Genomic DNA, 12,422 nt, shown 5'->3' with positions numbered 1-12,422 from the left:
AGAATACAAGTAAGAGTTGTGAGATGTTGAACACCAGTTATTTTGACAAGCCTTACAATTAGATTATACATTTCCAACTGGTATTACAGTCAGGGTCCACTTTTATGGCCAGGATGGGATTTTAAGCCAGGATCCCATCTGTCACAGGGTAATGTGTCAGGCTAAGCTAAGCTCTGAGTAATGACTTGTAAAGAGTGTATATTGGAACATGCCAAGACAGGGTAAACAATTTAGAAATGAGTGGCTCTCCCTGGCTTTATCAAGTGATTATTGTTGCCATGTCTGCCTTCTTACCTACTGCCCTGGCACAGGTTGCAGTCACCGAGCCAATAAAGCACTCAAACAGATGCAATCTGTTTGAAAGAGTAAGAGGGATGCTGTCAGAAAAAAATTAGGGTGAGGCTGAGAAATTGGCTCTGTGCCTGGTTCCATGAAGTCTCTTGCTCTCACACTCCATCTGACCTGCTTTTTTTTGTTGTTGTTTTTTTGCACGGCGGGATTATGGATGCAACAGTCTGATCAGGTGGACAGGTTTCAGTTTGTGTTTCAGCCTCTATTCAGCTTCCTGCTGTTTTTTCTTTTTTTTTTTTTTTCAATTTCTTCCTTTGTGTTTGCTGTCTGGTGTCTGCAGGTTGACCCTGGGCAAACCTCTAGGTGAAGGTTGTTTCGGCCAAGTGGTAATGGCAGAGGCCCTGGGCATTGATAAGGACAAACCCAAGGAGGCCGTTACTGTTGCAGTCAAAATGCTGAAAGGTAAGTGGCTCCCTTGTTGCTGCACACTCACATTGGGGTTGTGTTGTTAAATGTTTGACTTGTGTTTAAAATCCAACCACTGGGGTAAGATGTACACTGTTTCATTGTGTCTTATGGGGAAGCTGAGAATGTGTTGTAGGAGATTTATGCTGCTGTGAGGGTTCAGCAGAGGTGCGAGGTGGAGCCCGGGGCTGTCGTTATTATTCGTTATTGGTGGTTGCTGAGTGACGGCTTGAGGAAGACAGGTTGGGTAGGTAAGGGTTAGGGGCGGTCACATACCTGACCCCAGAGCAGCAGCTGGCTAAAGCTCAGTCAGCACCCACACAAAGAGGCAAGTCACCTTAGCTGTGCTGCTGTGATTAATGAAAGACGTAGGAGGGGGAGGTGGTGGATTGGTTTGGGATTGCAGTGCACAGTCAGATCAGGTACAGCAGCAGGTCTGCAGACCTCATGACAACAACAGCCGTATGCTCCTTATGATGACTCCAGATACGGTAATGACTCAGAGGAATGCAAGCAATGCCATTTTGATCATCTCAGTATATTACTTAACTTCTACTAGCTCGAGCAGGTCCAGGACAAAAAGAGACTGTGCAGAAGATAATGAATCCAGATGGAACATTTTCAATTCCGTCTCCCTCTCCCTGGCACTGAAAGGTTTCCTCTGTAGTCAGTGTGAGAAGCTTCCCTCATTGATGTAACTTTAGCCTAATTTTCTCTCAGCCTCACTTAATCAGAAGCACCTACAAAACAAGGTGTTGTTTAACTGGGCGACCCTGTAGTCTGGAGTCAAAAGGTTAAGGTGGGACATGGATCAGGGATCTGTTTGTTTTCATGACCTTTTTCCAGACAACCTTCATTGTAACTTCTTTTTGTTGTCAGATGATGCCACCGAGAAAGACCTGTCTGACCTGGTGTCAGAGATGGAAATGATGAAGATGATTGGCAAACATAAGAACATCATTAACCTTTTGGGAGCCTGCACACAGGATGGTGAGTTGTACGGGAGAGAATTCAGAATTCTTTTTAAAGTGATAAACACTTTTTCTTTATATACAGTCATGTGAAATGGAAAGTACACCATCCATTCTAAACTATTACATTCCAGGAAATTATTTAAAAAAAATCTTTCCTTAGCAGTTCTTAATTTTAGTTGAATAAAACATTAGATGAGCAGCAACACGTGTTATTTATTGAAGAAAAACTAAATCAAAATGCCGAAGCAGTGTGTGAAAAATCTGAGGTCACATTTACTGCTTCAATAGGAATTAAGAAGTTAAGTACAAGCCGGGTGCTGTTAATCAAATTAATTGATTAATTGATCATTAACAAATGCGAATGCCTCTATAAAAGCAGAAGTTTTGTCAGTTTGCTGTTCTGGAGCATTTAGGTCTGTGTTTACACTGCAGCAGTGATTTTAGAGAAGCAATTGTTGCTGATAGACCATTAGACCAGTGTCCGCCAACTTGAACAAAATTGAGTCATGCAACAGTACAATTATCTGAAGCACAGCAGTAAATAATAATAGAATGGCTGAAAAAGAAAAGAATTGAGGTGTTGCAATGGTCCAGTCCAAGTCCAGACCTCAACCTGACTGAAATGCTGTGGTGGCAAATGAATAGAGCTCTGCATAAACACAAGCCTGCAAACCTCAATGAACTAAAGCTGTGGGATGGACCAAATTTCCTCCACAATGATATGGGAGGCTGATAATGTCATACAGATGATAATTTTGCTGATGAGGTTGTTCTACAAGCTGTTGAATTATGTGGTGAACTTTTTTGTAATTTATGTGGTGTACTTAGTTTTTGACTCACCGATTCTGCATTTTGGCTTAGTTGTTAAATTATGAGGACACACTGTAATATTCTGTCTGTTGTTCACCTCATATTTGTTTAAATTAAGAACGTTAAGAACCACATGACTAAAGGAGGGTGTACTTTCTTCTTCACATGACTGTATGGTGCTTTTTAGAGAGGCAGCTTGATCAGTCTTGGGAACTTTTATATTTGATGGTGTGCTGCATGTTTCAACAAATTCAAAACATGAGTGATCAGACCACATCAGACAGGCAGGATGAGACAAGATGTTCTTTCTTTTTGGAAGTAACTAGAAGCCATTTTTATGTTACATGGAAAATTTAATCTGGAATTTAATATGATGTGAGCTGAGTCTGTTTTTTCTCAAAGCCACTCAGCCACCATGATGGTGGGAAAAATTCAAAGAAAGTTTGTTCATTTTCTATCAAAGGGAATCTTTCATGAATAAGTTCAACCATTAATTCAAGTCTTATCACCTGTGCAGGGCCTCTCTATGTAATAGTAGAGTATGCCTCGAAAGGTAACCTAAGGGAGTACCTCAGAGCCCGCCGGCCGCCCGGCATGGAATACTCCTACGACATCGCCCGTGTCTCAGACGAACAGCTCACTTTCAAAGACCTGGTCTCCTGCACTTATCAGGTGGCACGGGGCATGGAGTATCTGGCGTCACAGAAGGTAAGAAGAGGACACATGCAAACACAAAAAAATGTCACTCTCACACCAATCTCCCACCTGCTGTCTACACAGTTCTGTGCCAGTACTCAGAGGGTTTAACGAATGTATTCAGGAAGGTTTTACGTAGGAAGCTTGTTTGTGCGTCACTGTGGGAACATTGTCTCCTGAAAACACTACTCGGACCCCCTGCCCTGTCCCTGCATTGTCTCTCATTTTACCACAAAAGCCCCTCTGTGTGGAAGAATTGTGAAGTTTTCACAATGGTGGGGTACAATCATGTTAGCCAAACGCAGCCTCACGGTCCCTCTCACTGTTGGAATGTGACAAATCATACTGTCCCACAAGCACACACATGCTGGAGAGCATACATATGTTTTTGCCAGCACATGCTCTCTGATGCACAACCAACCAGCCATATATATGGCTAAACTATGTGAGGAATCCTTACTTATCCAGACACGCTCATACTGGTGTAGCCAGTGTGGCGTCATGTTATTCAGTCAAATGCTACCCCTATGGCGGAGATTACCGAGATTACACACGCAGCAAATATTTTAACACCTTTCCAAATTAGGAGTACACCTGTCTCGGAGTTCATTTAAAGAACTGTCTTATCCTGCTCCTCCCTTTGCTTTTTCCACTCTGTGTGTGACATTCCCATTCTTCCCCGACTTCTCTCATTGTGTTTTTTTTCCCACTCTCTCCATCCCAGTGTATACACAGAGACCTGGCGGCCAGGAACGTTCTGGTTACTGAGAGCAACGTCATGAAGATCGCTGACTTTGGGCTGGCCAGGGACGTCCACAACATCGACTACTATAAAAAGACGACCAATGTAAGTCTTCAACATGAATAACTCGCCAATATTAGAAAGTTGAGTATTTTAGCAAGTTTCAGAGAGAGATTAGCCCCTGTCTCATTCTTTTGGCTTCGCTCTTTCCCTCTGCTGGTATCTTGGCAGAAGCTGCAGGTTCCCATGTATCCTGTGAATGTAGTGCTTCTGGAGCCTCTGCCTTGTTTACCCCCTCAGTCTCTTGTTCTTTTAGTTGCATCAACACTTATTCAATTAGCTCGAAAGACAGGCAGGGAGAGAGAGGAAGACGAGGGGGAGAGGGGAGCGGCCTAAACATAATTGACATCTCCATCGGGGCCCAGTGGTGTTCTTATTTCCCACCACAGAGCAGCAGTGCCTGCGCATCCTCATTTAATATGCATGATTGCCTTTTCATCTCTTGCACGATCATGCTGAGAACTAGCCGAGGACAACAACAACAATATTCACAGTTGATGATGGTAGTGAGGATTAGGACCGGGACAGCAGCTACTGTTATGATCACTGTCAATCATTTTTGTTTATTTTATTGTGACTAACAGAACAATTTACAGTGACCTCTGTTTGTATTGATGAATAAACATCTTACTATCATGATCGAAAGTCTGTCATCTAAATCTATTTATGAAGCATTAGTCTTTTAGTATTTACAACAGCGCCACTATGCCCTTAGGTATTCCTTCTCTTAATAACTCAGTGTCTCATGAGGTTGCTCTGGCTATTAAACTACCACACACACATTGACCTTGTCAAATGTGCTTAGCTTCTCAGCCTGCTCTGTAATGGTTCCTACAGATAAACTCTCTCATCTATCTATGACCCTGTTTATCTGCTCCGTTGCTTTGATAATGTAAATGGTCCTCTGGGAAATCCTCCTCCCAGATAACACTTCTCTAGCACCTTATTCCCAAGGTGAAGCTCATTTCACATTTTTTGTTTTTTTGGGAGTATTGAAGTGATGTTGTGGTGAATGAATTTGAATTTGCTGATGTGGCTGGAAATGATGAGTTTATTGGTGTTTTTTGGGTAAATTTGAGTTAACCCCTCATCTGTGTGTGTCCTCAGGGTCGTCTCCCGGTAAAATGGATGGCTCCAGAGGCCCTCTTCGACCGGGTCTACACACACCAGAGTGATGTGTAAGTACTTTACAGAGTGTTTCTGTATCCCACTACTAAAAGAGATTGATTTACATACATCAGTGAAACGAGTAAGAGGCACTATCACTGCCTGTTCATGTTTGTGCAGTCAGACTGGTGAGGTTGTTTTTCAGTGAGGGGAAGTTTTTTGGTGCCGCTTTGGATGAGGGTGGGGTTGGGGATAACTGGCTATAGGGGGATAGCGCTGGCCAGTCTGTGGCAAAAGTGAGGATTTCACGCTAGACTTGGAGCCAATGCCGTGTTACTAATCTGACCGGCTTCAAAGGGCCTGGAAGGAGCCCATAGCCCACCATCACCCCCTCCTCTGATTCACCCCTTCGCTTCTCCGGCTCGGCTCGGAAGTCTCCCCACCTTTTTGGGCCTCCACACATGTCTGTATGCAACAATGCTATGGCGCTCCAGTGCAGGCCTTCATCCACCCTCTCTTTAACCCCCTCTTCACTCTCCTCTGCTCATTCAGCAACACTTTGAACATGCTGCTCATCATTTTGGAGCAGTTCCATGATCAAAATAACCCCCCTTTCATCCCTGCATTCTTATTTTCATTCATCTGGTATGTGAATTGTTGACCTGTCTCTGTGCCCCCCCCCCCCGCTTTTTTTTTTTTTTTTAAGATCAAGAGTAGTCATTCTAAAAACAGAACAAAGGGAGAGCGTCCCACTGTTTTCGGTGTTTGAGTCTTATGCATTCTGACAGCGCCGTTTGAAGTTTCTGCTCCAGACATTGGCGGCTGAAAGTGTATGTGGCAATTAGATAAATGCTTTGAATGCTGACCCTCAAGAAAGAAGGTTTTGTATGTTTATTTGAGTCGTACACCAGTAGCACACAAAATGATCTCACTAAACTAAAAAGAAAAAAAAAAAAAAAATCTCTTTTCTGTCCATGTCTCTGTCCAATTGTTTGTGCACATAAATAATATTCGTAATGTACTGTACACATGATGTCCTTCATGTTTCACAGCACAGCATCAATCAATAATGTTGGAGAGCACATGGGGGGGGGCAGTTTGGGGGTGCAAGCTTGAAGTGGCTGCTGTGTTCCTGTATCAGCTCACTGCTAATTGCAATTCATCACTCACTTTTAGTAATTGGCTTTATTGTGTTGCGTATGAACTTGGGGGAGGTGGACTGGGGCTTATGCTCAAACATCACCAGGCAATCTATACATGACATCAGATTAAATGAATACATGAATTCCAATGAATGTCTCCTATTGCTGTTTTGACAAATGGGCCCAGAGGGCTCAGCTCTGGTTGGTGTAGGTGTAAGTAAAGTGTTGTAGCGCAGGTTCAGAGAGACCATATTATGGCCAGACTTGGGCTTTAGATGTGTTTGATGTCTTCATAATTTTATCAGGGTCATTCATTTATGCACAAACCTAATTTCCAAAAAAGTTCACTGATCAACCTCATTGTATTTAGAAAACAAACTGATTTTAGGGTTTGATACCAGTAACATGCTTAAAAACAGTTTGGAGAGAGGCAGGCAAGGGTGTCAGGATTTGGTATAAAAGGAGGATCCACCACAAAAGCTGAGTCTTTCCAAGCATCATAGGTTGTAGCTCACCATTTTGTGACAAACCTGATCAGAGAATGATTGACCAGCTCAAAAGAAAACATTTCTTAAGTTCAAAATCACAATTTGGTGTTTGAAGATCTACAATGTATGATAGTGTTAAACAATTCAAGGAGTCTGGATCTCAGTACATAAAAGCCAAGGATGTGTGTGACCTTCAAGCCCTCAGCCCTGCAGGAGAATCCATCGTGCCATTGTGATCTTTATAGCCACATGGGGTTGGGAGTACGTTGGAAGACCATTGGTACTCAACAGAGTCCGTTGGTGTATCCAAAAATGTAACCTGAAACTATATTACGAGAAGGAGTCTTAATTTAACCCTGCACAGATACATCCAACGTGACGTTTTTTTCTAGGAAGTAAATGGTTATTGCAGTAGGACAATACCTGATCTCCTTCTGCATATCTTAAAATAGCTTGGCTTGATAGACACATAGTGTGTGTGCTGGACTGGCCTACCATCAATCTAGATCTGTCTCCTACTGAAAATGTATGGAACATTGTTAGGAGGAGAATCAGATAACCATAGACTGTTGAGCAGCTGAAATCCTGAATTTATCAAGAAAGGACATAGATTTCTCTGAAACACAGCAACATATCTTCAGTTCCCAAGTGTTTAAAAAATGTAAGGAAAAAGTATGGTAACGCAATGCTAAGTATGGCTCTATCCAAACTATTATTGCGTGTTGATGGCATTTAGTTTTGATTTTGTTGATGGTTTCTAGATACAATGAAGATGGTTAGCGAAGACACTAAAAACATTTTTTGGAATTCATATCCATGTTGTATTCAGTTGGGCGTCATAAACCTAACCAAAAAAAGAACGCACGTCATAACTGCGAGAGTTGAATAAAATTAGATCTATTTATTGATTTGTTTAAATATGGTCCCAGTAAGTATGAAGTTGGCTGATGTACGTACGGGCTCTTTGTGAAAGCAGACTGCCAAGTCAGTTCAAGAGACCCATGAGCATGGCAGTTTGGGTGTTTATTTTGTAAGTCACGGCTGGCTGCAGGTGGACACGAAGTTGTACAGCCCGACAGATTGACAAGTGCTGAGAGATGGTTACAAAGTGACACAGAAAGGAGAGATGAGTGTGTCAAACAAGTGCAGAGATACAACACAGTGATAGAGGAGAGGACAAACCTGGCTGGCTGGTTGTGTAAACAGATGGAAGAACTGATAAATGCCCAACCCTCATGGGTTTGCATACTTGTCTAGTTGGACCACTAATGTGGCTTGTGGCTGCCTGAAAGAGTGCGCGTGCTTTGTGTTTGTAAATGTGTCCGCCCGAAATGCTACAGCTTTTTTGTGTGCATGGACCAAGAATGATCATTTGAGACAATCTTTATTGCTTATATAAACGTGTTGTTGCTTTAAATCTCTGCAGTTAAGAATTAATAGTGACCATCTTCATCTCTACGTGTTTTGTTGTTTGTGTCTCATTTGTCTGCTGTGGGTGGTCCAGTGTTTGCTTTGGTGTGGTGTGTTCGGACAACGCCAGTCTGTGTAAAACAGCCAGGGAGGCACAAAGGCCTTTATTGAGAGCAGGGCCAGAGAGGCACTGGCAGCGGCTGTGCACGACAAGTCACTGGATGGCAGAAAGTGGGCATTGACACCACTGATGTTACACTGCTGGAATTTTTCAAACCCATCGTCAATTGACAAAAATGGACAGATGAATCTCACTTTTTTGCCACTCTTGTAACTACATAATTAATGTAAATATGCCCCCCCACAGCTGGTCATTTGGGGTGCTGATGTGGGAGATCTTCACCCTAGGGGGTTCACCCTACCCTGGCATTCCAGTTGAAGAGCTCTTCAAGTTGCTAAAAGAGGGCCATCGCATGGACAAGCCTGGCAACTGCACCAACGAGCTGTAAGTTTAGCCTTCTTATCCTGCAAAAATTGACATTTTTTTTCCCAACACAGCTGACAAGTGCATGTTTTCTCTCACGCAAAGACTCCTTCACAGCCCAGTCTCAATCAGATCCATGTCTTCGGGGCTCTGTGCCCACTCTGTTAGGCCTCTGCACAGCTGTGACTGTCTGCTGTCAGTGGACAATGGTGCAGCTCTGCCATGCTGCCAAGAAAAAGTCCAGAAAATTCTCTCCACTCTCCACCCTGTCTGAGTAAACTCTCATTTTCTCTCACTCAGGTACATGATGATGAAAGACTGCTGGCATGCCATCTCATCACAGAGACCCACCTTCAAGCAGCTAGTAGAGGATCTGGATCGAATCCTCACCCTGAACACCAACGAAGTGAGTGCAGCTCTGTTATTCATTTTTCACACCACTCTGCACCCACCACTCTGGATCATTAGCATAAGTTCCTTCCTTTTGGGTGGGCAGAATTCATGCCTCATATGATATCCTATTTTATTACAAAAAAACAGAAAAATTTGCTACATACAAACAAAATAGCACTTTTGCAAGAGCATGCAGGGTCCAGATGAATGTCGCAAAAAGTTTATGGAGCTTTATTGTTGATATAAGGTGTAAACGGTGACTGACAAATGACTGGATGATCTGATCCAGGCTCAGCACAGCCACTGCGGCTCAGTGAAGTTGCCCAAGCATCACATCCATGCCTCACTCCCCAAAAGGGCCAGCGTTTTTTTCCCCCTCTCTGTCTCGTGTGATATCCGCGCGCTGACCTGAAAAGAGGCCGTCGATGGAAAGCTGTCAAAACTCATCTGCTCCTCAGCTGAAATTTCATGAATTTATGCCAAAACAGCCCAATTTTGAGTTTGAACTTTTGAAATGTAATAAAGCAGCTTCTTCTTGCCTCTCTCTCCCCCCTCCTTTCCCCGTACCCCAAACCGCTGGCAGATGTGGAGATCTTTAGTAATACGAGCCTTTTCGTGTTCAGCTGGGAAAATGGAAACCAGTGCTCATTTTCTACAAAACCCCAAGAACTCTTCCTCCTCACAACTAGCCTCAGTACCAGCCATGAAAGTCGAGGAAAGGGGAGAAAAAAAGGGTGCAGACACAAACAACTTCACAACACTGGTCTGAGTCAAAAATTCATAACAGGATTTCTTGAGGTTTTCATCTTCCTTATGGCGGTTTGTTGTGGTCTGCCAGCTCCTTAATTTTTTTTCCAAACCATCTTTTAGTGTTTATTTCAGGCTTTTTGGTGTCAGATATCGGATCTGTTTTGACTGAATTTATGTGAAAATATGCTGTAAAGGCTGGCATATCTGCCCTGGTTCCCTAAAAGGATCTTCTATTGCTCAAAATCCCAACCATTCTGCGGTGCAAGTAGGTCAGCTCTGCTGGATCAGCCGGCAGTCCAAAATTCAATTTATTACCTATTATTCCTGCAAATATTTTCATACAGTATCCAGTTTAAGATTTTTTTTTTTTGTTCCATTTCCTAAATCCTCCCAGGGTGATTTGGTATGGTTTAGATAAATATCATAATAAAGGTGATACTCTCCCCTCCACCCCTCTCACTCTTCTCTAGAAAGTCCCTTTTCTTGTTGACTGGGTTTCAGCTCTGAATTTTCATCAGTTTGCTCCGTCTTTTCAGCTCTCACTTCTTTCCCAACATGCTCCCATTTTGTCCGAGTTGAAATGTTCTAACCCAACCCTCTTTTTCCTCTATTTGCGTCTACAGGAGTATCTGGACCTGTGTGCTCCGACAGAGCAGTATTCCCCCAGCTTCCCTGACACTCGTAGCTCCTGCTCCTCTGGTGACGACTCTGTGTTTTCTCACGACCCCTTACCTGACGAGCCCTGCCTCCCCAAGTACCAGCACATTAACGGGAATGTCAAAAGATGAGACCGTTGCCCACCCCCTCGCTGCCCAACCTCAACTTTCCCAAATGCACGTAGCACAGACACCTTTTCTGGAATCACCCCAGCCCCCCCTCTGTCTGGATCCCAGTGGACTAACGGACCCAGACGGGACTGATCTAATGGCAGCGCTGCTGTCACACACTCATTCTGCCGTGCACCCACAGAACACACACAACATGCTCACGTGAGGTCTTAAAAGAGAGGACAGGGACCCTACAGAATCTATTTTCTACTGACTGAATGAAATGACATTCCCAGGGGATGTTCTTCGTCCTCCGCCTCCTCTTCCTCTCTTTCATAAACACATAGATTTTTCATTTTGGTTCTCATCTTTGTGCCCAGAGGTTCAACGATATTACTTGTTTGGCGATCCAGTTGCAGAGGCTGGCATTCCAAGACTGTTGTTTGGCTCCTGGAAGAATGTATGGACTGACGTGAACTTTAAACAAAAAAAAAAGGACAACGAAAAAAAAGGGGGACTACAAAAGGAAGAGAAATAGGAAACGGACTGACAGAGCGTCGACTAACAAAAACAGTAATAGGAGGAGAGCAAATATAAGAAGTTCTCTCTTGTTCATTTTGTAATATTGGTGCATTTCTTTTTCAGTTCTATTGATAAACCTCCCCAATTATTCTGGAGAAAGAATACACAGTATAATGTATAGTGCTGGGTATATTTGTAAATATATTCAAATATGTATAAAAATATATTATATATATTTACAATGAATTATTTTTTGTATGGACTTGGAAATAATCCCCCACCCCCACCCTGCTTTCAGTTGGAGGCAGGTATGCTAACGGATTTTGTGTCCTATATTTCCTATTACACAGATTCACACATGCAGACATGGATGCACACTCTGATACACACAAACACTTTCCTTACTCTCTTTCAGTAACACAGTTGAGTATTGGCTTTCAGGGACTGACGTAACATGTTAATTTATTGACTTACGTATTTTGAAATGAGTCGAAAAGAATAAAAACAATATGGTGAAAACGATGACATTAATGATGCGCATAATACAAAAATAATCCATTAAATGTACGGTAATTTAAAATGATCTTTCAGCAGTAAGAGGGGAAAAAAAACAACATTTTTAGCGGGTTTGAGAGATCAAGATTTTGTAAGTTTTATATATGAATGTGAATATTAAGTTAAAGTAAAAAAAAACAACAACTGTACATTTTATAGTCATCTAATCCCTTTCATATGTAGATGTTAATGCCATTTTTATCCAGTCTTTCTTAGCTATGCCTTAGGAAATGATTCTTTCTGGATATTTATGTATAACTGAAAGACATAAGAATTTGGAAATTCCTAACTAGCAATCCGCATCTTCATTTAGACTAAACATAGACTCAAAATATAGACTCAACATGACAGAGTTGAAATCTGAAAAACAAAGTATTAAATCATTCAAGTGTTTTTGTTTTTTTTTTCTACTGGACCAACATGACGATGTTGTTTTGCAGGTGATAATGCCATATGTGAAAAATAAAAGTTGATGAAATACATTCCTACACAAATCTCTTGCCTTTATTGGTTGTACAGTTCGCAAAGTCAACGCAATATGTTTTGTTTTCCTACGATAGAAGAATGTGTTATCAATTAACTGCTTATTTCTCTGGGTTGTTTTTTCTTTTGCTTTTCTATCTGATGTGGGGATAGAAGGTTTGGTTTTTGCCACTGGTGTGCTCGGGGGATTTTCCACAATATCGGATGTCAGTTTAGACAAACTCCGCAGGAGCGCTCTAAGTGACCAAATGACGTTTTTCTGTGGTTTAGACAGACGTGGGGT

At 42.3% G+C, this 12,422-nt stretch overlaps 1 protein-coding gene across 6 annotated transcripts in view; it reads left to right on the top strand.

Annotated features, from left to right (window-relative positions):
• fgfr2 (fibroblast growth factor receptor 2) overlaps nt 1-12,138 on the top strand; it is a 37,729-nt gene extending 25,591 nt beyond the window's left edge. For all 6 annotated transcript variants that reach the window (XM_075475763.1, XM_075475755.1, XM_075475733.1 and 3 more), the window contains 8 exons: nt 632-753; nt 1,636-1,746; nt 3,058-3,248; nt 3,961-4,083; nt 5,146-5,216; nt 8,553-8,690; nt 8,970-9,075; nt 10,436-12,138. In XM_075475763.1, the coding sequence (XP_075331878.1) occupies nt 632-753; nt 1,636-1,746; nt 3,058-3,248; nt 3,961-4,083; nt 5,146-5,216; nt 8,553-8,690; nt 8,970-9,075; nt 10,436-10,600 (1,027 nt within the window). In that variant the 3' untranslated portion in view covers nt 10,601-12,138. The remainder of the gene's footprint in view (nt 1-631; nt 754-1,635; nt 1,747-3,057; nt 3,249-3,960; nt 4,084-5,145; nt 5,217-8,552; nt 8,691-8,969; nt 9,076-10,435) is intronic.
• The last annotated feature ends 284 nt before the right edge of the window (nt 12,139-12,422 follow it).

Source organism: Odontesthes bonariensis, chromosome 2 (genome assembly GCF_027942865.1).
Source record: "Odontesthes bonariensis isolate fOdoBon6 chromosome 2, fOdoBon6.hap1, whole genome shotgun sequence".
Classification (NCBI taxonomy): Eukaryota; Metazoa; Chordata; class Actinopteri; order Atheriniformes; family Atherinopsidae; genus Odontesthes; species Odontesthes bonariensis.
This window is presented reverse-complemented; position numbering and strand designations above follow the sequence as displayed.